General features: G+C 38.6%; 1 protein-coding gene across 3 annotated transcripts in view; it reads right to left on the minus strand.

The window, feature by feature from the left end:
• Positions 1-24,868, minus strand: part of CUNH9orf3 (chromosome unknown C9orf3 homolog) — a 384,867-nt gene that overhangs the window by 348,756 nt on the left and 11,243 nt on the right. The window contains exons 1-3 of one of the 3 annotated variants that reach the window (XM_023508155.1): positions 9,525-9,547; positions 5,463-5,532; positions 1,800-2,730 (exon numbers count right to left, since the gene is read on the minus strand). In XM_023508155.1, the coding sequence (XP_023363923.1) occupies positions 1,800-2,596 (797 nt within the window). In that variant the 5' untranslated portion in view covers positions 2,597-2,730; positions 5,463-5,532; positions 9,525-9,547. Of the gene's footprint in view, positions 1-1,799; positions 2,731-5,462; positions 5,533-9,524; positions 9,548-24,868 lie in introns of those variants that run through there. The other 2 variants (XM_012814094.2, XM_023508160.1) reach the window with 2 other exon arrangements.

Genomic DNA, 24,868 nt, shown 5'->3' on the forward strand with positions numbered 1-24,868 from the left:
AAAAAAAAAAAAAAAAAAAAAACGTTTCTTATCCTTGTAAGGGTGTCTAGGTAATGTTAACATGTTAACATATAATCACAAACTTCAGAGAATACAGTTTAAACTTCTGCTGTGATCATGCATTTTGCTGAATTATCAGAAAAGTTATCAAGAGTAAATTCACTCCTTGAAGGAGCAAAATGTGCCTAAAGCACCCTTTAGTTTCTTTATAGAAATGAGCATTTATCCACAACTCATTCTTACTCAATACTTTTGCATGTAATTTAATTCATAAGTCTAATCTTTCTTTGTAGTGAGCACTTTGGAGAAAATCATGTTTGAGGTCATTACTATTTCTTCCAAATACTGTCAATAGTTCCTTCCCCCCCCCCCCATTATTCTAGTTCAAGAATGAAATATCTGGGAGTATAAAAACTACAATTTCCTAGTTAAATATTCATCAGTATATTGTTAAATTTTATTAAAATTCCCCTCTCTAACAATGTCAGAAGATGTGAAGATACAATAAGAACACCTGTTTCTTTCCCTCATAATTTCTAAAGAATCTCTAATAAGTTATTCTATAAATAAATCACTATGCTTTTTACTGATGTAAGTTTGTACCAACCCTGTAATTTCCCAAGGGCTGCCTCACACTCTCATAGAAGTAAGACGGGAAGTGAACTCATTCTGAGCGGAGTGGGAGAGCAGAGCAGGAGGTAAGATCAGAGGCAAGGAATAGGATAATTAGAGCTCAAAGTCAAAGCGATGTTTGGGGGAAAAAAAACCATATATATATAAAATATATAACCTATATATAATAAAAGTTTTTTGGGGGGGAAATGTTGAGGAGGAGATGTAAGCAATTCCCAAACACTACTACTTCAATAAAAAGAGTCCAATGCTGCAAAAAAAGGAAAAAAGGCTCTCAAATCCAGCTAACAGAGATCAACACTCCTCTATTCAAGCCCTGCCATAATTACCATACTGATTCACAGCACGTTAACAGAAAGAAATAGATAAAGTAATGAAAAAATCAATAAAGTTTGATTTTAAAATTATCAAACTTTAAAAATCTCAACAACTGTTAGAGAAAGGGCAGTAAGAAAAGGACAGATGGCTGCCTAAGTGTACCCCCAAAAGTGATGCCGCATGATTCCTTCTCCTCAAACTAAAAACCAGGAGTCTTCCCAGTACCAAATGCCACGAATCACAGTCAAAGAAACCAGGATGCAGTCTCGACAGGGCTGATTGTTACACTCCCCAGAAACAGAACTTTCCCATGCTTTGGGGGTTCATATGATACAACAAATGACAAAGTCCAGGGAGGCAGGGCTGCCAAGAGACAGGTACAGTAAGAAAGTCTTAAAGCACAGTTGGCTTTATTTGAAAGCACTTTGCCAGGCTTCTCACCAACCCAACTCTGCAGCACTCTACTCTCTCAGGGGAACTATGAAGAAACTAAGAAAGTATTCAGAGACACATCACTCGCATCTACAGCACTGGAAGTCGCTAGCAGAGATCTCAATGCAGAGCTAGGCCCAGGATTTCATCGTTAAGTGTGACTTTCAATCATCCAACTCAAAAAAAAAGGCATTTATGAAATCATCTTTTCATTCTGATTTAAGGGGAGTAATTCCCTATTAAAGGTTCAGCATACCTGGGAATTTACCTGCTTCACTGCGGACCTAAGGATTTGAGGCTACTGAGGAAATAGAATAAACAGGAGCTTCTCCACAGAGTTGGTCCCCTGTCTGAGAGCATTCCTGCAGTGTATAAGATTAACAGGCATGGGACTGCAGAGCGCCCAGATAACCTACCTGCCACACTGGTCTGAGGTCCAGGTAACTGATCGCCCCTGAGGTTTGGTTTTGTACCATATCCTGATGGCATGAGGAAAGTCAGTAGCTGTCTGAGCCCCGGTCTTCCTGATCTGTAAGCTCCAAGTGTCAGTGTCAAACAAGAGTCCCCCACAGCCAGGAGCCTGGCTGCAACGAGCAAAATAGTCTAACTGCTCCCTCCAATGATCTGCAGGCAGAGTCACAAGTTCATGTACAATCTGATTCCTGAGCTCCCCAGAAACAACTGTGAGCTTGGGAGACCTTGTAAATTTTTCAATACCTGGCACAACAGCAACATCCACCTCCTCGACTTTTAACACAGATATATCACAGCAGTCCAATACCAGCAAAAAATCCTCGCTCCCATGATTGCCCGTGTCACAGAAGTACTTGGAAGTAGAAATCCCAGAAGCCTGTTCCAGGTTGTCATGGTTACCATCTTTATCAGAAGGATCTTTTTCACCTTTACTGCAGATTGCAAAATCATTATATTCCATTTTAGATGAGAAGGTCCTTGCGTTTGTCACAGGAATATGGCAGGATTCAGGCGTCCTAAATTTGCAGGCTTCATTTGACTCTGATTGGCAGGTTTCCTCGGTCGAGCTGTTTCGTTTCTTGAATTGGTTTCCATCCTCAAAGAAAAGCACTATGGTCCCCTCAATGACTTGACTTTCAAAATCTACATCTAAATCTAGTACATAGTGCTTCACTAGTGTGTGGCTGGTGTTGGCCATGAGAGGCAGGTCGTCTCTGGATGGGTCCAGCTTAACGTCCATGGCATAGTTTGTTGTTAGAGAGCTCTCAAATGGGGGTTTCCTATCTGCCTCAGTCCTCCAGAATAATAAATGGCTGCTTACCAAAAAAACAAAAAACTGATGTCACAAATTATGGTTCCAGGACTTTCAGTCCCCTGGCAAAAAAGAAAACCACAATTAGGCAAAATTCTAAATAACACCCTAAGTGCTCCTACAACTGCTACTCCTGCAAGTTGTCTACGTCCTTAAATAATATCCCAGTGGGTAGATGCTTACTGCTAGTAGGCAGACTGATCTTTTTGACTAAAATGAAAGAAAGCTGCATTATGAGTTTCTAAAAATTTTTCAATCACCAATGGAATGAATGGTCCTCCTCAAACTCAGAAGAATCATCCTCCTAACGAGGACAGTCCTCTTTTTTGGAAAAGAACAATTGCTCTGCAAACTGATCATCACGGTGCCTCTTGTTTTAAAAGATATTAAATGTATCATTTCTAATTTGGGGCATCAAAAGATAAGTGATTGTTTCTCTACTGTGATTCTAAGTAACTAGTGTGAATGAAGGCTAAATGGCCTCATACATTTTATTCTTTGAGAGTAATAATTTAATACATACAATGTAACTCCAGGGATTAATGTACTTTTCACATTAGGCCTGCTCTCATATCAGCACTTCCAGTAAATTACGGGAAAATGAGCCAATTTACCAGGAGTGCATTCTAAGTATTCCTTTGAGATTGTTCATGGAGATTTTTCAAATTTATAGTTAAATACTCAAGGTATATCATTACATCTTAATAGTTGAAAACCCATTAACATTCTGGATAATAGCCTACTTGTGGCAAACAAAAGGTCTTCTCATTTGAAAAAAAAAAAAGCATGCAAATACCTATAAAAGGAAGGAGAGAAATTAAAATGCAGAAACAGATGTTACAATAAAATGCACAAGTTCTTCATAAAAGTTCTGAATCAAAATGTATTCTTATTGTATAATAGCAATCCAGCTAAAAGAAAAATGATGTGAAATTATTTCAGTCCCTGTTGTATACATAATTTCTTTTAGCATATGCTATTCTTTTTTTATTCTTTTACCAAAACTAAAAAAGAAGTGGCAGGAGAAAAGAGAAAAACTCTGGCAGAGGAGATATATTTAAATTAATTTTATATTTCTAAATATTAGAAGGCATTCTTTTATCAACTATAAAACAGCATTACTTGCTCAATTTTTTTCAAGTAAATTAAGCCCTCCCTTTTCCTTCTGTTTAACTTCTCACTTTCCTTCAACTTTTTCTGCCCCTCTACTAGACCATTTTACTTCCTTTCCTTTCAGAATCTCATTCGGGCAATCAATCTATTGACTTTTCACTTTCTACCTCTCCCCAGGCCATTTCCTCATCACATTCTCACCTTACCTTAAACAATTTGGTCTCTGAGCCTTGTACAACCTGGTTTTGAGATTTTTTTTTTTCAGTCATGGAGATGACATTTTCCTTCCATTTTTCAGTCATAGAGATGACACTTCCTTCTATTTTTCAGTTGGAAATGACACTTCCTTCACATCCTTGTCCTCTAGCCAAAAGGCCACCTCAAGAAACTGCTCCCTGAAGATGACCTGACTCCAGGGTCTCCCTGCTTTTTAGACTAAGCCATATGCACATGGAGTGCTCCTGTGGTTCCCACCTCTTATATCCACCTGCCAATCTTTACTCCATGTACCAGTTCCTTTCCTGATCTTTGTTCTCTCCTCCACCAAAGCGTATGTGGTACATTTAAAGTACAATAAAAGTAGAAAGAAATCAAGGATGCAAAGAATAGTTTGCAATCACTTTATGAAAAAGCTCCTATTTCCCTTGGTCCTAGAAAAGTCAATAGGCACAGGGATAAGCCATGGTATTTTCTTTTCTGCCCTGTGAATAAAGACATTGCCTTTTATCTATATAATGAGAAACGATGATGTTAAAACTTCATTCTGCAGGTGTTTGAGATGGCTAACATGAGGTATGTTGTTAACTGAGCATTTTTAAAAGCTTCTTTAATAAAGAAATCCTGAACACACAAACACAACTTGATCAACTGAGAAAAGGGTCAAGTCAGCGGCTGTCTAAAATATCACATTTGAAGAAAAGTAGTTTAGCATTAATGACAAGATAGACGTAACCATTCATTGTCCAACCCTAATAGATTCATTACTTCTGAGAATGTGTATAATTTAAGAATAAAATTCATTCTACAGAGAAGTTTTCACCACTTTTGTCCCTGGAGGCAGAGAACAAGGCTGCCTTAGAGCCCTAGCCATTCAAGTCTGTTGTCAAAACCATGGCCACCAGAAGCAATGGTTAGTTTTCCATGGCTAACCACTGCTGCCGCTAACATAAGAGTGCTACATGGTGTGTATTTAAATGCTGAAATGTTTGTTCCCCTGACTGGCAATGCTTCCATTCTCTGTAGTGGATTCTTTGGTGTACTCGCCACAGAAGTAATTCTAACTTTTCTTCTTTCAACTTACCGATTCCAAGGCTGCTGATTCCTTTGCAGCTGACTATTTGGCTCCCTACTTTACTGAGATGATTCTGAATTTATGAAACTCAATCATAAATCAGAGTAGCTCTAGTTCTTTGTAACTATTATCTTCTCCTGATTCACAGGGAAAGATATGCCTTCTTAACAAAGCTTACTCAGTCCTCCTGAATCCCAGCTTCTGGGATCTTAAAAAAGCCAAACAATTATATACTTCTCTCTCATCCAAATTGTGAATGCAATGAGAAATAAGATGAAGACATAGCAGAAGACCCAAATCTCACCAGTATCACTGAAGACTAAACTGGAAAACACAACTTAATGTGTGAGCCAAAGTTACCTAGAAAATGAATCCCCAATTTAGACTTACCCATAGGAAATACTAGGTCAGGTCACAGCTTCTCAAAAGGAGATGGCCTCCCTCAGCTAATTCTTAAAGCCTGAAGGAATAGAGGAGAATAGTTCTCTGTGGTCAGGATTGCTTCCCAAAAGCAAACAAGAGATGACCAGAGCACACCCAGTTTCTTCTGTCCAAATTTAGCAAACTAGGTTACCCCTCCCCCGTAAAGTAGAAGAAAGGCACAGAAACCCAGAGTGTTACACTAATTGAATTACCCCACACAGAAGGAAACATCAGAAATGAGAAAGAAGCATTCCCCCCACACATCCCCTTCCACTTACTTCAACCTGGTTTCATTTGAGATTTTTCTCATGCTAACATTTTCTCCCTCTCAATGATTCCATCTATTCTAAATATTCCAAACACCCCTAGGGTTGCCATCTTTAAAAACAAAAACTACATTAGGCGCTGCTGCCTATTTGAACTAGTCTTTATTTAATTGAAATTTGGAGTTGAAAAATTCCTTTAGGCTCACTCAATCCAACCCTCTAATTTTACTAATGAACGTGATGAGGCCCAGAGAAATAAAGCAATTTGCCCAAGGTCATTGTTTCTCCCTTTGTTCATGAGGAACAGAATGTTTTTCATTTGATGTTCTTCCTTGAAACTCTCATCCTCCAGGTCTCCTGGCCATCTCCTTTGTATACTCTAAGTCATACATCAAACGTCACCTCTAAGCCTTCCTTCCTATCTCATTCTGCCTTCTTCATTGTCCTCCAGATGTATGGCCTAGTAATCAACCCTTATTGTAATAGGTTTGTGGGGGAAAGGAGAATTTTAAGCCAGCTCCAGAAGATTCAGAAGAGCACTGTCACCTTTGCATCGTTTCCAACCTAAATTACGTATAATATATAAGTCTATTACAACTTGCTACTTATTTGCCTATTTTCTACTTGTCTTGGATTCATGGATGCCCTAAATCTCTTTTCTCTACAAGTACATGACATTGACGTCAATCAGAGTCATAATCCCACATTTAGGGAAAATATTGAACTGACTGTGGTTACAAACACGTGTATGCGGCCACCTTGCAAGGCCTCTCTCAGCAAATGAGAACCATATTTCTAAGGGGTCCATTGAGTTCAGCACTTTTGGCTCTTATTGTGCTCCAATTTAAACTGCCAGCCTGTCTCACTGAAGCATTTTTCCATTTTCTGTCATAAGCCATAACATATAAAAGTACTCCCTTTATCAAAACCAAAGGTTAGTTTTCCAGTGGCTAGCCATTGCTGCCTCTAAATTAAGTGTGCTATGTGTTGTATATTTTAAATGTTTAAATAATTCTCAGCAGCACATTAAAGGCTTCAAAGGGATTAATGTATAGTAATATGTTTCTTAGGCTGGGTGGGGCGGCTCACACCTATAATCCTAGCACTGTGGGAGGCCGAGGCAGGTGGATTGCTTGAGCTCAGGAGTTAGAGACCAGCCTGAGCAAGAGCGAGACCCCGTCTCTAAAACACAGCGGTGTTGTGGCGAGTGCCTGTAGTCTAAGTTACTTAGGAGTCTGAGGCAAGAGAATTGCTTGAGCCCGAGAATTTGAGGTTGCTGTGAGCTGTGATACCATAGCACTCTACTGAGGGTGACAAAGTGAGACTCTGTCTCAAAAAAAAAAAAAAAAAAAAAGAATGACAACAGAAGGAAAAACCCAAGCTTGAGTTAGCAGAAGACACCTACCAAGGTTAGGCCATGACAGGAATACTTCATCACACACAGAGGAATTTTATGACAAGGGTTCTATTCTAAAATACAAGTGGGAAGATGGATTATTTAAAAACTGTGCCTTTGAGGCCAGGCATGGTGGCTCACGCCCTGCAATCCTAGCACTCTGGGAGGCTGAGGTGGGTGGATTGCTTGAGCTCAGGAGTTCAGACAAGCCTGAGCAAGAGCAAGATTCTGTCTCTAAAAATTAGCCAGGTGCTCTGGCGGGCACCTGTAGTCCCAGCTACTTGGGAGGCTGAGGGAAGAGAATTGCTTGAGCCAGAGAGTTTGAAGTTGCTATGAGCTATGACACCACAGCACTCTACCCAAGATGACAAAGTTAGAGTCTATCTCAAAAAACAAACAAATAATAATAAAAAAAAACAGTAATATTTTTCTAGCAGTAGGGGGAGGGTCAAATACTAAACAGACCTATGGCACAGAGAAGAAACTGCGCTGCCACTCTCAATCACACATTTATAAATACGTGATATAGTCTTTGTAGCACCATTCCCAGTCCTTCCAATGAAAACAGTTTGGTTCTCCTTTCAAGCCACAAAGCAGTGCGTTATCATTCTTGTGGCCCTTAACTCACCCCCCCACCCCTGCCTTTTACATTCACCTCAATCCTCCATTGCTCTATAAACTCCCTGGGACTTTTGATTCACTTTTGTGCTCATAACCATATAAGCAGAGTACTCTGTACACAGTAGGTCCTCAATAAATATCTGTAGAATTGACATCTAAAGGTATTTGTGACTTCAGTGTCCACGTACAGAAGAGGTATTCTGGCCTGCCTACATTCGGTGGTCTAGTAGAAAGTTACTGCTTAACAAACATCTTCCTCCAGACGTCTCGTTTTCTCTTCTCAGGTTATACTGGTGCCTCCTTATATCACATCGTTTATCTTAGAAGCATCTTGGGGGAAAAGGAGAAGTCTTTTATATATATGCTTATTCTATAGCATTAAGCACACTGCGAAGTCACTAAATATTTAACTCCACAGACCACTTGATCAGAGGATGTCGGCTTTCTGCCACTCCAGGTGTGTTCATTCTAGGATACATCAGTTGCTCTTCCTGACAGCCAGTTTATTTGCTGAAATACGCTGTTGCTGGGCACAATTCCTCAGACACTCGAATGCAAATAGTTATTGGAACACAGCTTATTGCTAAGATTCAAATTAAATAATTTCAGAATCAACAGAAACTTACAAGTCTAAATGTATCATTTTGTGTTTAGAAATATCACATTGGCATGTTTCCAACTTATTTCTTTTAGCAGTGGCTGTGAAATACAGCCATGTTGATGCACACAGATCTGGTTTATTTAGTTTAACTGCTGTTTAGTGCCCCCATAATTTATCCATATTATTTCCCTGATGATATTTAATTTCTTTAAAAAGTTTTATTGTTATGAATAACCCTGAAATGAACGTCCTTGTACACATCTCCTGGTGCCCATGGCTAAGTTTTCTCTGTAAAATAATTAGAAATTCCATTTCACCTGATATTGTCATGTCTACCTTCTTTTGGTTTGTTTTTTCCTGACACACCTTCTCTGCCCCTTTATTTTTATTTATACCTGCTCTGGGGTGTTTTGCCTTGGCTGTCTTTTTAACAGTATCTTTAAAAATATAATTATAAATTTTAATAACTGGAATTAATCTTTTTATATTTATCACAATTACAGTTGTAATAGCACTGATCTCAACCAACTTTGTGTTTTCTGTCTACCTTGATTTTCTTTGTTTCTTTGCTTTTACTTTTCTGGTATTGTTTGTTGGTTGGTTTTATTTTGTTTTGTTCTCACAGAGTCTCACTCTGGCACTGTGGGCAGAGTACAGTGGCATCATCATAGCTCACTGTAACCTCAAACTCCTGGGCTCAAGCAATCCTCCTGCCTTGGTCTCCTGATTAGCTGGGGTCACAGGAGCAAGCCACCATACCCGGCTAATATTTTCTCTTTCATTGGAGACAGGGTCTCCCTCTGGCTCAGGCTGGTCCTAAACTCTTGACCTCAAGCACTTCTGCTACCTCAGTCTCACAGAGTGCTAAAATTACAGGAATGAGTCATTGCACTTGGCCTATTTTTCTGCTTTTTGAAATTTTCTACATTGCTGTGTTCCCCTCTACCATCTCATAATTTATACAATCTGTGTCTTCTCTTTAACATGCTTACTTAGTCGATCTCTAGTACCCTGCCAAATAACATAAGGACCTTAGAAAGTTGTATCAGCAATTGTCCAGATTATTGGTGCTAATATCTTAGTATTACACTCTTTTAACACCTATCCAACTTCTTTATAAAACATAAATATTTATTTGTACTTACAAATATATTCACCAGCTTCTTTCCTCATGACATTCTTTAATTCTAGATTCAATTTCTTGTTTTTTTTCTGGGTTCAATTTCGTTCCTGTTGCTATGCAGCAACTTAACTCTGTGGCTTCCAACACCAATCATTTTATTATATTCTGTAGGTCAGGAATTCGGGTGACGATCAGATGGAATATCCTTCTGCACCTTTTTTTTAAAGAGATGGGGTTTCACTCTGTTACCCCGGCTGGAGCAGTGGCATAATAATAGCTCACAGCTCACTGCAGCCCCAAACTTCTGAGCTCAAGTGATCTTCTTATCTCAGGCTTCCTCCACCTGGCTAATTTTTTACTTTTTATAGCAACATGGTTAGGGTTAGAGTTGCTCTTGTTGCCCAGGTTGGTCTCAAATTCCTGGCCACAAGTTGAGTCTTCCTGACCCTACTTCCTGAAGTGCTGGGATTACAAGCATGAGCCATCGCAGCCAGCCTTCTTCTGATCTTATGAATTTGACTATGTCACTCAGTGGTACTCAGTTGGAGGAGTAGATGTACCAGAGTAGGTGACCAGAGTGGCTATACAAGTCCTATTTAACATTAAGGCTTCAGAATGGTCAGACATCTTCTATGGCACCTGGAAGCCCTCAGAGCAAGCATCCCAAAGAACCAGATGCAAGTTGTATGGGAGGCAGAGATCCCTTCCAACCCCCCTTTTAGTTCATAGTGGGCTCTTCATCTGGATCTAGAAAACTAATTGACATCAAGATGATTAACAAGAGAAAAGTATACAAATTTTTTTAGTTTTATATGTACATAGAGATCTTTATAAGAGAGTAAAATCCAAAGAAGTGGCCAAAGCAAGATGATTTTATACTTTTTAGACAAAGAATGATAAATTTGAGAAGTGACAGGACAAAGGAAATCTGGGCAGGGGCTGTAAATTTTCTAGGAGAGTCATTAGGAGACATATAGGGGGTATAAAACTAGCAGAAGATAAGGGTTACCTCATTAAGTATGTTTATTCAGGTCCACTGCAGCCTCCAGTTCTAAGTCTTTGGTGATAAGAGCTATTTTCTTGCCCTGGTGTGCAGAGATTACCCCTCTGAGAGGAGCCTTTATCACTTGCTGCATGCAGGAAGAGACAGGTCAGCTCACCCTACAATTTCTGTTATGTTTTTAACTTGAAATAATCAATATAGTGATCTGGCCTATTTGGGGATGGTACATCCCATCCTCCACTCCTTCAACTCCATGGCCTTTCTGACCAAGCCTAAAAAGTCAACAAGGTTATCACTTCCACCATATTCTACTAGTTTAAAGAGAAGAGTCATAAGGCCAGTCCACATTCAAGGAAAGGGTATGAGGCTCTACCTTTTGATGGGGGAGTGGCAAGGTTACATTGTGAAAGAACATACAAGATGGCAAATACCCTTATGGCCATTTTGAGAAATACAATCTGCCATAATTTCCTTTCGAGTATATCTTGAGCATTCGTGGTTTTGACCGTGTGTGTGTGTGTGTGTGTGTGTGTGTGTACTGTTATACTGCAGTTCTAAATACTTAAAGTGGAAGGAATGATTGCCTTATGATTCAGTTGATTATATTAACCAAAAGCCCACAGACTCTGCTATACCACTTAACAGTCCATACCCAAAATTCCTTTGACTCAAGAAGCTTTCATCATCACAGAAGCCCAGAGTGATGACTGAAGGTGGAGAAGATAAGAATATGTGCAAAGAAAGAAGCCAAGATGCAGAGAAAGCTAGATTATACATTCATTCACTCAACAATAAGTGGAATCTTCTTCTATTCTCTGTCTCAGTAATTCTTTACCTTTTCCCACCATGTCCCCAAGAAAAACTTCCTGATATCACTGGAGTAAAATTCCCTTGTTATTACATCTCATAGCACTGTGTATTTCTCAATAGCACAAAACCCACAGTTATATACTTATTTGCCTGTCTGATTATTCAATTAACATTATCCCCCCTCCCCTTAAGTAAAAGACAGTACTACTTCCAGTGATAGTGAAGTAGCTTATATCAAATTAATCCTCCCACTGATAGTACTTATAAACTCTGGATCAAAAAAAAAAAAAAAGAAAAAGAAAAAGAAAAAACAACAAAAAACTGAAGGCACATGAGGTAAGAATGCCATTTTCTGTGCATGAACTTTGCTCAATTTTCTAACTGTCCTCTGAACCGTGTGTGTCTGGAGGAAGACCAAATAGCCCCCTTAAGACTAAATGAACTGAACTAAACTGAGATTTTCATTCAGTTTAGGAATGAAAATTCTAAACTGCCAGGAAGGCAGTTTGAAGTTTGAGTTTGGTTAAATTAATTGCCAACGAATACAATACAGTAATATTTTTTAAAGTAATATACCTAAATCTAGAGTTTTTGCAAAGTATCAATCACAATGTCTTAAATAAAATTCAAAATTACTAGACATAAACGAAACAAAAATGTTTGATCCATACGCAAAGAAAAGCAACCAGTGGAGACTGACTTGAATGGGCCCAATGTTAAAATTGGGATAAGGATTTTAAAGCAGCTATTCATATTATAACTCAGAGTATGAATGTTGTAATAAGTAAACTAAAAGGAAAACTCAGTGGATAAATAAAAATTACTTTTGGAAAAAGAAAAAGGAAATTCTAGACCTAAGGAATACCGTATCTGACATAAAAATCACTTGGATGGCTTTAATAGCAGATTAGAGATTATAGAAGAAAATAAATTAACTTGAAAGTAGTTATACAGAAATCATTCAGTCTGAAAAATAGAGGAAAAAATGTTTTAAAAATTGAACAGTGCCCCAGGTAACTTTGAGACATAAAGTTGCAGTCCAAAAAGGACAGGAGAAAGAGAATGTTCAAAAAGTACTTAAAAAAAAAATGTTAAGCACCACCCATGATTGTATTAATGAACACAGCTATGAATTAATAAAAAAAAATACATGAAAAAAATGCTAAGCAGTGAGCAATACTGGTTTCGAAATATCATTTTCTAATAAAAGGAACCAGGCCTCCTTGGAGAAATGGCTAATTTGGGGGCTAGGGCATGGAAAAATAGGGTATAAGTCTGAAGTACCGTCAGAGAATAGAGAAAAAGAAGATAAAGAAGAGGGCATCTCAAAAGGACATAGGAACCAACCTGGAAAAACTTCCAATGATCAAAGCCAGAATGATTATAATTGGAAAATAAATAATGTTAGCATTGAATTAGAACCCAAGAGGGGGAAAAATCTGTCCATTCTGATATATTTAAAAAAAAAAAAAAAGATTGAGTAAATAAACAAATAAGGGGTGGAGGATGACATCTTTCTTACTTTTATAGTGGAGAAGTCTGGCAGATACAATGTGGCCACATGATGTCAAGTTTAATATCACCAACTGATCATATTGATAGCATTATCCTCTAATATGATGCACTGAGAAGGGCACCTGACCTCTGTAGTATTCCCTAAACATATAAACTCAGTCTGAGCATGAGAAAACATCAAACTCACACTGAGGGACAGTCTAAAAAATAGCTGACCAGTACTCTTCATAAGTTTCCAGGGCATAAAAAGCATGTCAGGTCTGAAAAACTGTTCAAGAATGGAGAGGTCTAGGGGAAATAATGACAAAACGCAATGTGAAATCCTAGATTAGATCCTAAAACCAACAAAAACGGCATCAGTAGAAAAACTACTGATAACAGCAATACTGCTTTTTTACTTTCACAAATATACCATGATTATGCCTGATGTTAACATTAGGGAAAGCTGGGTGATTAAGCCTGTGAGAACTTCCTATACTACATTTGCACCCCCTTTTTGGTAAATCTAAAAGTATTTCCAAAAAAACCATTTATTTGTAAAATAATTAAATTTTTCCACATTTGGTGTGAGATAATAAGTTTACATTCAAGCAGGAAACCACACCTATGCACATCACTGTCAAACAGCTGACAACAAAACAAAACAAAAAAATCTTAAAAGCTGCCAGAATGAAATCCCTTATTATACACAGGGGAACAACGAAACAAACGACAGTTGGTTTCTCATCACAGTAACACTTGGCTTCCCTTCAGAGACAATGGAAGTCCCAGGAAAGAGTGGAATCCTATTTTTTAGATGCCGAAGGAATGGGGTGAGGAGGACATTTGCCTCAAATACGGTAGCCCTAAATTCTTACTTATGTCATTAACTTCTTAGGAAGTCCCTATTTACTGGGCAGCCCATTTCTGAATAAATTCTCCAAAATTCCAAATGAATGACGGCTGAAATAATTTCTACCTGATTCAAAATTGATATTTCCTTTTATTTATTATTTATATTTCAAAATAAATATATTCTGAAATACTCATCCTCCCTCCAAAATATCTACCTCCTTCTTTCTTCAGCAGAGATTCTTGTGAATACTGGTTTGGACAAACAGATATAGCATGAAATTGGTTTTCCTCCCAAAGTTTTGGACATGTTAAATTTTCCAGCTGTGGATAACTTTTATTTCAGCTTATTTTCATATCTCCGCAATTTGGTAGAAATTGTTCTTTGGTGCCCTTAAACAATTAATGAACTTCTTAAAGCTGAAGTCATTTCTCAACAGCAGAAATGGGCCAATCAAATGATCACCATTATCTCCTGTACCGTTTCAATCTTTGAGTTTGACATACGCCTTCAGACATTTTATTCTGTTTCTTGCATTTCAACCTTAGGCTTTTCCTCTTTGTTCATTCCCATTTATTTTTCTTTTTACTTCAAGTAAAAATGCAGTGTTAAAACAACATTAAGCTATATGTTTTAACTGTACAAGTACCAGCAGATTCAGAGTTTAAATTCCCTCTGGAACTGTAACTCTGACAGCTTCCTCCCTCCCCATATAAATAAATGCCACAATAGGGTCTTTCATTGCAAAACCCATAACCGTGAGGCAACGTCATTTATCACTGAGTAAATAATGCAAGAAAACATAATGAAAAGGGGACTTTGCTTTATTCCCTTAACTATAAATAAAAATATGTAGCACTTTGCAGGATTACCACATGTGGTATGATATTAACTTAAATACCAATCTTTAAACCAAACTGTAAATAAGATAAACTGTGCTCTCCGGTCTCAAGTTTTAAATAGTCTCTCTTTTTTCAAATTTACTACTTTCACGGAGCATGTAAGAGTGACTGTGTATAATTTGTGATCTTGTAATGAAAGACCCTATTGTGATATGTATATGCAAAAGAAAAAAACCCCACTGGAGTTAATGTTGTTGTGGGAATTATAAAAAGTGCTTGTGATGAAGATCAATGCAGTGAAGCCAAGTCAGAGTCTGAGTCAAAGACCTTTTCTAGGATGAAAAAAAATGAAAATCACTGTCAGCTGTGGCTTGATTTATACATTATAACCAGTCAAGGGCAGGAGGGAGGTCTGAAATAAGAACACTGAAAACAAAAACTGATTTTACTCCCTGTGTACGACTACCCTGAATTATGCTTAAACATGATGAGATGATGGACTTCAGCTTCGCTCATGGCAGCTTATGTTTACTCTGGCTTTCCTGATCACATCTTAGCATCCAAATGCCATTCCTCTTTGGTGCCTAATGTGTTTATGCTCACATTATCAGCAGGCATTGGGTTGCAAAGATCAGATTGGAAATGATTTCACTCTATTTTCAAAGAGGAAAGGATTTGCTCCTTTGATTGCTACTTGCTTGCAAAGTAGAGCATGTTTCACTTTTCTATAGAGTGCCACTTAAGTTCAATTATAGCAGAAAGATCAGAAAAGCATTCCTGGGAGAACTCGTTAGAGCTATAAAGAAATGGAAATTTCACGTTTCTACTCCAAGAAGTTACACTTGTCCATGCAGGTTGACCAATCGGGAAATGGGAAAGGTTATTTCCCTACTGAACATCTGATTCCTCCTTAAGAGATATCTTGATAAACACTGATGTATTCGTTCCTGGTATTATCAACAATTAAAGATTTGATATGAAATTTCTAATTTTAAAAGTGGAAAATAACTTTTCTGTGTCAAAATTGTTAAAGACATGTCCATATACCACCCACAAAGAACTAAGCAACCATCACATGGCCTGTTGGGTTTACCTCTCCCATTGAGTTTGACTTTGTCCTTATACAATCTCTTTATCCTCTCCTCTTCCCCAGCCCTTGGCATCTTGCTCAACATACAAAACTTTGCATACACTGTACAGCCAATTCTCCATTTTCCCAGGACAAAAAACTTGATTTATCACTTGAAAAAAAAAAAAAAACTAGATAAAAGCAGTGAAAACATCTATTAGAGACTATTTAGAACAGTGGTTCTCAACCTTCCTGATGCTGCAGCCCTTTAATACAGTTGCCGTGGGTCGCAACCCACAGGTTGAGAACCACTGATTTAGAAGAACAAATAATTGATATTTGTTGGGTGCTTATTATAAATCTGGCACTCTCCTAATCTCTCGTAATCCTGATTTTTCTTATTATTCCCATTTTACAGGTGAGGAAATGATGCTCAGAGAAAGTGAAATGCCCCAAATAACCAAAATTTGAACTCAAGCAGTTAGACTCCAGTGTGTTATTAACCACCACTGTGTGTGTGTGTATGTGTGTGTGTGCCTTGACTACACAGCAATCTACAGAGTAACCATAACACGCTTCCTTGTATCAATGTCAATGCAAAACCAGAGGCCCATCACCTACCAAAGCAGAGGCAGGGGAAACCCAAAGGTTGGATTCAGGATGGGGAAGGGAGAATAATTAGGTCAGGAGAGGGAGGGGTGGGCATATATACTAAACACTCCACTGTCTCCCCAGCTCTTGTCCCATTCTTACACTTAAAACAAGAAAAAGCTCAATGAAAATGAGAAATCAATAGCAGATTCTTTTGATAAGTCTTGAGTCTTGAAGCATTTTTCAAACTTTACAATGTTCAGGGCACCAAAAATATTGTACCTGTAATTTTTTGCTAACTTTTGATGAGGAAGTATATTTTCATACACTAGATATAATTTAAACTAAATAATTTTACCTTAAAAACCCATGTTGTGGGCAGCGCCTGTGGCTCAAAGGGGTAGGGCACTGGCCCCAGATACCAGAGGTAGCAGGTTCAAATCCGGCCCTGGCCAAAAAAAAAACCCATGTTGTACTATTAACATATTTTTATTCTTCTTTTAACCATGATTAGGGACAAAGTAACCCCACTCCATTCTTCCCCCTATTACTTTGTTATTCAGCACTCATGTTATTGAGTGTGGACTACAGAAAGAAGCTGAATAGCCTAGACTGGACTCCATGATCAATAACGTCAAAACATTTCTTCAAGGGTCTCACTAGGGTTCCAGGTCTCTGTTTGCTTAACTTTGACTACATCTACCCCATCAGTACTAGTCCTAGGCATGCCCCATCTTGCATTTTCCCCCGACTGAGTCCACTGAGATTTGCCAATTCCTATCTAAATTTCCCCTTCTAATCACCCAGTTTGCTGTGTGGATAGTTATAAGAGTTCAATCTGTCCCCGTCCTCACCCTCAGGTTCATCCCATGGCCTCTGTCCTCCACTCTGGCTCCCAGCCATGGAATACGACCACTTCCTCCTTCTCTCCCACACTGACTTCCCCACTGCTCAGCTGACAGGAGCCTTTCAAGTTGCTCAGGTTTTCCTACTGGAGAAAACAATAACAAAATGAGCTTTCTCAGGCCGAGCTCAATAGCTACCATTCTAGCTTTTGTTTTTGTTTGATCACTTTTCTAACCAGTAAGTTATACCCTCCTCTATTTTATGACCACAGCATTTCTGGTAACTGTTGAAATCTGACATCTGACCATCCTACTTAACTAAAAATATACTTTTAAACATTCACAGTGACTTACTTCTTGCCAAATCTAGCTGACCTCATTCTTTATTTATGAAGGAGCACAGCTCCAGAGGCCTTGAAGGCATCCCACTGGTCTGCTACCATCCCAACACACACTAACTCCGTATTTCTGTTACAGCAGCAGCATCTCTCACTGGGTCTAAAAATTTTACCTCCTTTTTTCTTTTCTTTGCAACTCCAACCAATCCATTATCAACTTTCAAACTCCTTCAAATTCTTTATTTTATCTGCGACAGCTCTGACCCACAAGCTAAGACCACTTATTATAAAACAACCTTCTAAATGAGTCTCCCTCTGTGGTGAGCAGTCATCAGAGCTATTTTATGATTTCCAGTTCCTTCCTCCCAGTGCCCCCAAACACAGAAGGACTACACTACACTTTCTGCAACCCTTATAACTGGTTACTGACAGAAGACTTGCTCCAGAGCTGAGTCGTAAATGGAAGTATGTGTGTACGGGACCCTCCAGAGTGTCCCTTCCCCTCTCTTAAGGTAAACAAAATATGACATGTTGGCTGTTTTATCAGTCTGGAACTCTGAATAACTGTGATGAGCAGAGTCCCCAGTTGACCTGTGATGGACGCGTAGGATGAGCAAAAAACACATCTTCATTTTTTTAAACCACAGAGATTTTAGAGTTGTTGTTTAACTACTGCTAACTTAAATCCATCCTGATTTATACAACTTGCCCCAAGTCTCTCCTTTCTCCAACCACAAGTGGTATAAACACTAATTTAATGTCATGTCCCTGCTTTAAAAAAAGATTTTTTTAAAAAAAATGTAGGGATCATGGCAAAACTTGCCCTTTTCCTTTGGTTGGTTCACAGAAAGATCAACTCAGAATTATGGTAGATTAATAAGAGAAAGGTTTGTTTTCAAATACTATGCGCGTGGGAGGAACCACAAGAATGATTACCCAATGCCTCAGTGATGGTCAGAGACTTTTATAGATACCTTTTAGAAGGGCTGCTAGGTGGGATGTGTAGAGGGAGGGAGGGAAACAGTTGGATCTATAAATTAACGTGAAAGACAGGTATTATGTTCTAAAGGATTTGGGGCTAGGTCTGTTAGCATGTAAAAAAGGAAATCAGTAGCCCCTTTTGATTCCCAATCAGGTTATTCAGGTTTTATGTAGAGGTAAGGCCTCTTTCAAAATGCTTCTGATCACAAATGGCCTTTAATTCAAAATATTGTTTATATCAAGGAGTCATATTTTGGGGTGAAATTTCCTTAGCTCCTTCAAAAGAAAACAAATGCAAATTCCTTGGCATTCAAAGCTCTCATTAACCAATTTTTGTCATACTTATCAGTCTGATCTTTTACCTGCATTTACCAGGCTCATTTCCAGCCACCAGCCTACTCCCACCCCTGCCTCAAAAAGGGACACTTACCCTTTCTCTCTCCCTGCCATGCCCCACCCTTTCACTTCCTTAAAGTAAAGATCAATTCTATCCACTCCACCAAACTTTCTTCAAGAGGTCTAATAATAGCTGACACTTACTGAATACTTACTAAGGGCCAGGCTTTGTTAACTTGTTTAGTCTTCACAAAAACTCTATGATGCGTGTATTACTATTATTAAACTCATTTTACAAATGAGAGAACAAAACAGGGATTACATAAATGTGCTCAAGGTTACACAGCTGATAATTGATAAAGCCAGATGTGAACCCAGCAGCTTTCTTAACCACTGACTGCCCTCTCATCTCTTCTTCCTTTAAACTCTCTTTACACTGTGATTATCTTTCTGTCACCTGATTTCGTGTCCTGCATGGCTGGCCACTGTTTGATGTGTGTAGGTTTATCTACTAAGCTAGACTACAATCTCCATGGATGCTGGAAGCCACTTTACCATTCTTTCTATCACTCAATAAGAAAACATTTCCAAAAGAATCACTTCTGTGATAAGCACAGCTCTGCTGGAAGAGGTATGCATTAATCATGTTTTTCACTTTCCATATTTTATGATGCTTTGATATCTTGGGGCTTTACTAATCCTGGAGAGCTTGCTCCTCCATGGCTAGCAAAATCCAAGACACAGTAATGAATATGCCTGCAAGCATGCCTTTCACAGGCAGGGCAACCAATCCGCAGTCTACACCCCCAACCACATCCTTATTCCACTGCCCTAAATTACCCCATAGCCAGGCACCATACAACTAGGGATCACTCATACTCCAGAGCCTTCCAAAATTATTCAAACTAGACAATCCTGAATCTCTTTAGCCTGCCCGTCCTTGCTTTCCACAGAAACCCCAATAAAGGCTCCTGCTTGGGCTTTCCCCTCGTTCTTTCTGCCTTCTGACTGACCCTGTGCATCCGTGTGGCCTCGTGTGTTGTTGTGTGCCCCCTCCTCTTGGAAACTATAAATAATACACTCATCTTTCAGAGGCAGCTTGTCTCTGTGTCTGTCATCTCACTACAGATCTGAGATAGATTTTGAAAGAGGGTATCATCCTATCTGGAGGTCCTTGGCAACACAAACCACATACTCAATATAGGGAGGATTATTGTGGCTCTTTCTTGATTTCATCAATCTCTACTGGTGGTAGAAAGAAAGATATTTTGGGGGTGGGGTGGGTAGAAGAACAGTCCATCAAATAGAAGAAGTTTAGTGGGCTTGACACTTTAATGAAGATGGACACCCAACTTGGCTTCCAGTTACAACTTAAGCAGTTATTATCACTGAATTAGCAACCACAATTGTAAAAACTCCAAATCTTTAATTATCTGTATTTGTTAGCCCTCTTCTAATTCCCCTAAGGATTAGCAGTACAAATCCTAACACCAAAAGAATTTGAAGACAACCATAGGGGCAACAAAGAAAGGCAAAAGCTAAAGGAAGAGTGGCCAACCCATAGCCAGTAGTGGGGGAAAAAAAACAGAATTCCCAGGAGATAAAGGGTGGAGACAATTCCGAGGAGAGAAAACCAAGATAAGCCCCTGCAACCTGCCTCCAGAAAGCAAGCATGAAGAACCCGACCTGGATTTAAGAAGCAGTCACTTGGGTAAAGAGTGGCTCCAGGGGTTTCTTGACACTGTCCTAGACAGAGTGAACCAGGATGAATAAATGCTGAATAGACATTTTTTGAATGGATAATTTAATCATATAAAACTGAATGTAGTTTTATGATATTCATGAGGATTTAGCCATACTTCATTTTGTCATCTCATTAATTTAAAATATTTTCTCTTGTCCTTTTCTAATCTCCTTTGAGAAAAATGTACTGCTTGTCTCCTATAGCATAGGTGGTGCACCTTTTCACAGTGCTCTGATTTTCTAGTGTTCTTACGGAATATCTATCTACACATTCACCCATGTATCTCTAAAACAAAATCAGAGAACTCTCCCCACACAAATACTGCACATTTCACAGGCTCAGGGAACAAGGTAGGGACAGATCTCCACAAGGGAAAGCCAGGAGAATCGACTCCATTCAGTCAACACTTCCCTAGAATGAATGGTCCTGAGCAGGCACCATGCGTCCAGCCTGCCTTAGGGAAATCGGGTAGACCAGAGTCTTTCCCTTCTGGGAATTTAGTGAATTCATAATTCCTCTGGACTATTAAAAAATCTTTAAGAAACGACTTAACCTTTGCACATGAGTATTAACAATTAGCAACTGCATCCAACATCTTTGACTGCTTGCTGTGAGATCAGCTAGATATAGTAAGTACATTTTTGCATTTTATTTTCACTACCCAATGAGGTAGGTACAATCACCCCCCATTTTACAGATAAGTAAATTGAGGCCCAGAGAAGTCAAATACTTCCCTAAGTTCACAGTTATTAGATGGTAGAGTTGAGACTTAAATTCATATGGTCTGATCACAGACTGTTGGTATTACATTCTGCTGCCTGAAGGCCGTGAAAGCATATATCAAAAATGGGCATTTAAAGCACAGGGAAGTACCTTAGAGCCTAAACCTTTACATTGAAGCAGACAGGCAATACTGAAACACATCAAGAAGTACCCCTACTCCTCCACACAAACATGGACACCCACCATAACAGAAGCTTTCCCACCATCCTTAAATACCACCACATCCTCCTGCTTATTGGCAAGACAAGTTATATTTCAGGTCCTACATTTTTAAGGATGGACTAAATCTTATGCATTACATCAAATGGAAGACCTAATTTAATTCTGATGAATAAACCTTAACTATATGGAGTACAATACTGCAATATCAAAATACCAAAATAGCACTTTACACGTTTAAGTTCTGTGAAAATTAAAATCATGTGTTAATGATAATGTAATAACGTAGTATTCCATGTATCCTGAATAGGCAAAATACAATGCAGAAACCATTCTTACCATTAGACACTGGACTAGATATTCTACAAATTAAAAGATGGTGTAAGGTATATAAGAATGAAAAGTTAGAAAACAAACCGATGCTTTAGGCCTACTAACAACCCAACATCAGTAGCAGCCTTACTGATCTGTATGTCTTTCACTGTAACTTTTTGCCACCACTCGCTAGGGAAAGAAAAAGATTTCATAGACAAACTACGAATGGCGGGGAGGGCTGTCATGACACTGTCTGAGTCTTCTCTTAAACAAGTGAACAACCTCAGTTCTCACACGATCCAGTTTCCAAAACCTTCATAATTCTAGTCATATGCTAGTTCAATCATTGTCCCCGCTGCAAAATTGCAGGCCCAGGTTTTGAGTGCCATAGTTGTAATAAGGCAAAAGAAAACACCATTATCCCATGAAGTGCTTTGTACCCACAGGCCCAAGATAAATACTTGAACACTTTTGTAGATATAATTAAATTAATGTAGCCCTTTAAAAATAAAAAGAATTGGCTTAATATTTAAAGCTGTAGGCTTTATTAGACCACCCAGTGATTTTTGTTATTTTGGGATAAAAATTAACAAAACATTTTAAACTCTATTAGAATAATGTAATTTATTATTGTCTATAAATATTCACATGCTAGAAATAGGATTCAGATTAATAGAGTTGAGTTATAGGGTTCAATAGGGTAAAAATGAAGAGATGGGAAAATAAAATAAATATATAGACAAAAATACCAGCTTTTTAAGGAAGATGTCCTCTTCCAGAACCATTGAAGAATACTATTTTTAATAGAAACTATTTTTGAAATTCAGCTCTTAAGGAAGTAATATGAAAACATTTTCTTTTTTAATAGCAAATGTTCTGCTACAGAGAAAAAAAAAATAACTGCTCCAGCTCTTAGAAGAGAGTATTTTACTAGCACAAAGAAATTACAAATATAGACGCCTCAAACACACGATCAGAGAGATTCTAAATTCCACTTACTACATGAATCCCCTCTAAAATACCCCTACAGAGTCATCTGATAACTATTTGAAAGTCCAGGATATAGGTAATACTGTTTAAGAACACACACATACACAGCAAAACAACCTAAATGCCCCTCAACTGATGAATGGATTAATAGAATGTGGTATATCCACACAAAGGACAGAATATTACTGAGCCTAAAAAGGAATGACATACTGACGCAGCCTGCAGTCTGGATGAACCCTGGAAACACTGAGTAAGGGAAGAAGGAAGACACAAAAGGCCACCTAACATTTACATGAAATGTCCACAAAAGGCAAACCCACAAGGACAGAGGCACATTAGTAGTTGCCAGGGACTGGGGAAAGGGAAAAGCAGGGAGGCTCTGCTAATGGGTACAGGGATTCTTTGGGCGTAATGAAAATGCCCTAAAATTAGACAGTGGTTGATGGTTGTGCAATTCTGTGAATATACTAAAAACTACTGGGGTGGATTGTATGGTATGTGAATTATACCTCAATAAAGTTATTACTTTACAAAGGGGGGAATAAAGAACAGCAAACGATTAAAACCAAGTTCTACAGTAGTTTTTTCACAAGCATCCTACTGGAGATAGAAACCTTACTTAGTTTGGATTAACACACGCAGTAAAAGCACATCGATGGTATCAGCAAGGTGTACTACTAGTGTTCTACAAGGCCTAGTGAAGAGATGTGTACTGCCTTGAAAGGGAATTTGCAGTTACAGAGCCATGCTATGCCAACTACACATCTGCTTCCAACATGACATAGCACTTCAACTTTATAATTTACTTTATTATTTTAAAGACTATTTAAAAACTTATTAGCCATGAGTACCTGTTTAAAACACTATTTTCCAAACTTTGGTCATGTAAGGAGCACCTTCAGTACTTTCACCACCCTCATGCAATCTGTGTTAATATTTATTAAATATTTTTCTAAGATTAACTTAACTATTGACTCATTTTTTCCTTAACCTCATCTTCAGTGATAACATCCATAGAATCATGGGTTTGATGTGCAAACAGAGCTGACACTTGGCTAAGACAAAAGTATCTGAAAATATCACAGGATACATAGACGCAAATGGAGGGCAGCAGGCCTCTGTGAGGGCAGCAGCTGAAAGAACAAAGACACTACAAGTTCTTGAGTCTGATGTGGTACAGTCCATGTGCTGCCAAGCTCTGGATCACAGAGTTGAACACAGCAAAAGGCCGACAATCAGATGGCAGTGTTCTCTACAGACCCTGCCCCCTTACTTCCAACACTAGTCAAGAATGTGCAGAGAGGCCTGCTCCTCAAGTAGTGACTCTAGGGCATAGCCTGGGCATCTACTCCTCCCATCTAAAGGAAATACGGGTTTGATTTCTGTTTTGAAATATCAGTGCGGTGGGTCGCTTGACACAGCTTCCTAAGACCTTAGCCCCATTCCTGATGAGGGATGTCTCTTGACAATATCCCCAGACACACCCCCTCCAAAAAAAAAAAAAACCCATTGAAGGCACTGAAATATTTAATCATTTTTTTTAAACTCCCTTTTCCCATTACAAAGAGTGAACTACCTCTGTCAGGAGTTACCCACCCCACGTGAAACAAGAATATGCCATCATCTTTATTCTTACTCATTTCAAGCAGCCCTCACTGAATCCTGGAGTAGCACGGCATAGAGAAAGGTAGTAACTAGACTTTCTCCAAAGAGAACAGGTTGAAAAAAAAAAAAGGAGAAAAATAATTCCTGCCCCATTCTTGCTTATTAATCTTTTTTTTTGGAATCTAAATACAATTTTGACAACTCTATGCAAGAAAAAAACATTAGGCTAGGGTTGGTGTCTCACACCTGTAAATCCAACACCTTGGGAGGCTAAGGTGGGAGGATCACTTGAGGCCAGGAATCCAAGACCAACCTGGGCAACACATCAAGTCTCCAACTCTACAAAAAAAAATGTTTTTAATTAGCTGGATATGGTGGTATGTGCTTGTAATCCTAGCTACTTGGGAGGATGAGGCGGGAGGGTTGCTTGAGCCCAGGTGCTGGAGATTACTATAAGTTATTATTATGCCACTGCACTGCAGCTTGGGTGACAGACAAAAAAGTTGTAAGTAATTTTAGATGAATTTACACCTGCTTTGACAGGAGTAAATTAAGGTACTAGCCTTTGCACTCACTGACACAGCATTTTCTTTTTAACACTTTGGACT

Source organism: Otolemur garnettii, unplaced genomic scaffold (genome assembly GCF_000181295.1).
Source record: "Otolemur garnettii isolate 467f Iridium unplaced genomic scaffold, OtoGar3 scaffold00006, whole genome shotgun sequence".
NCBI lineage: Eukaryota > Metazoa > Chordata > Mammalia > Primates > Galagidae > Otolemur > Otolemur garnettii.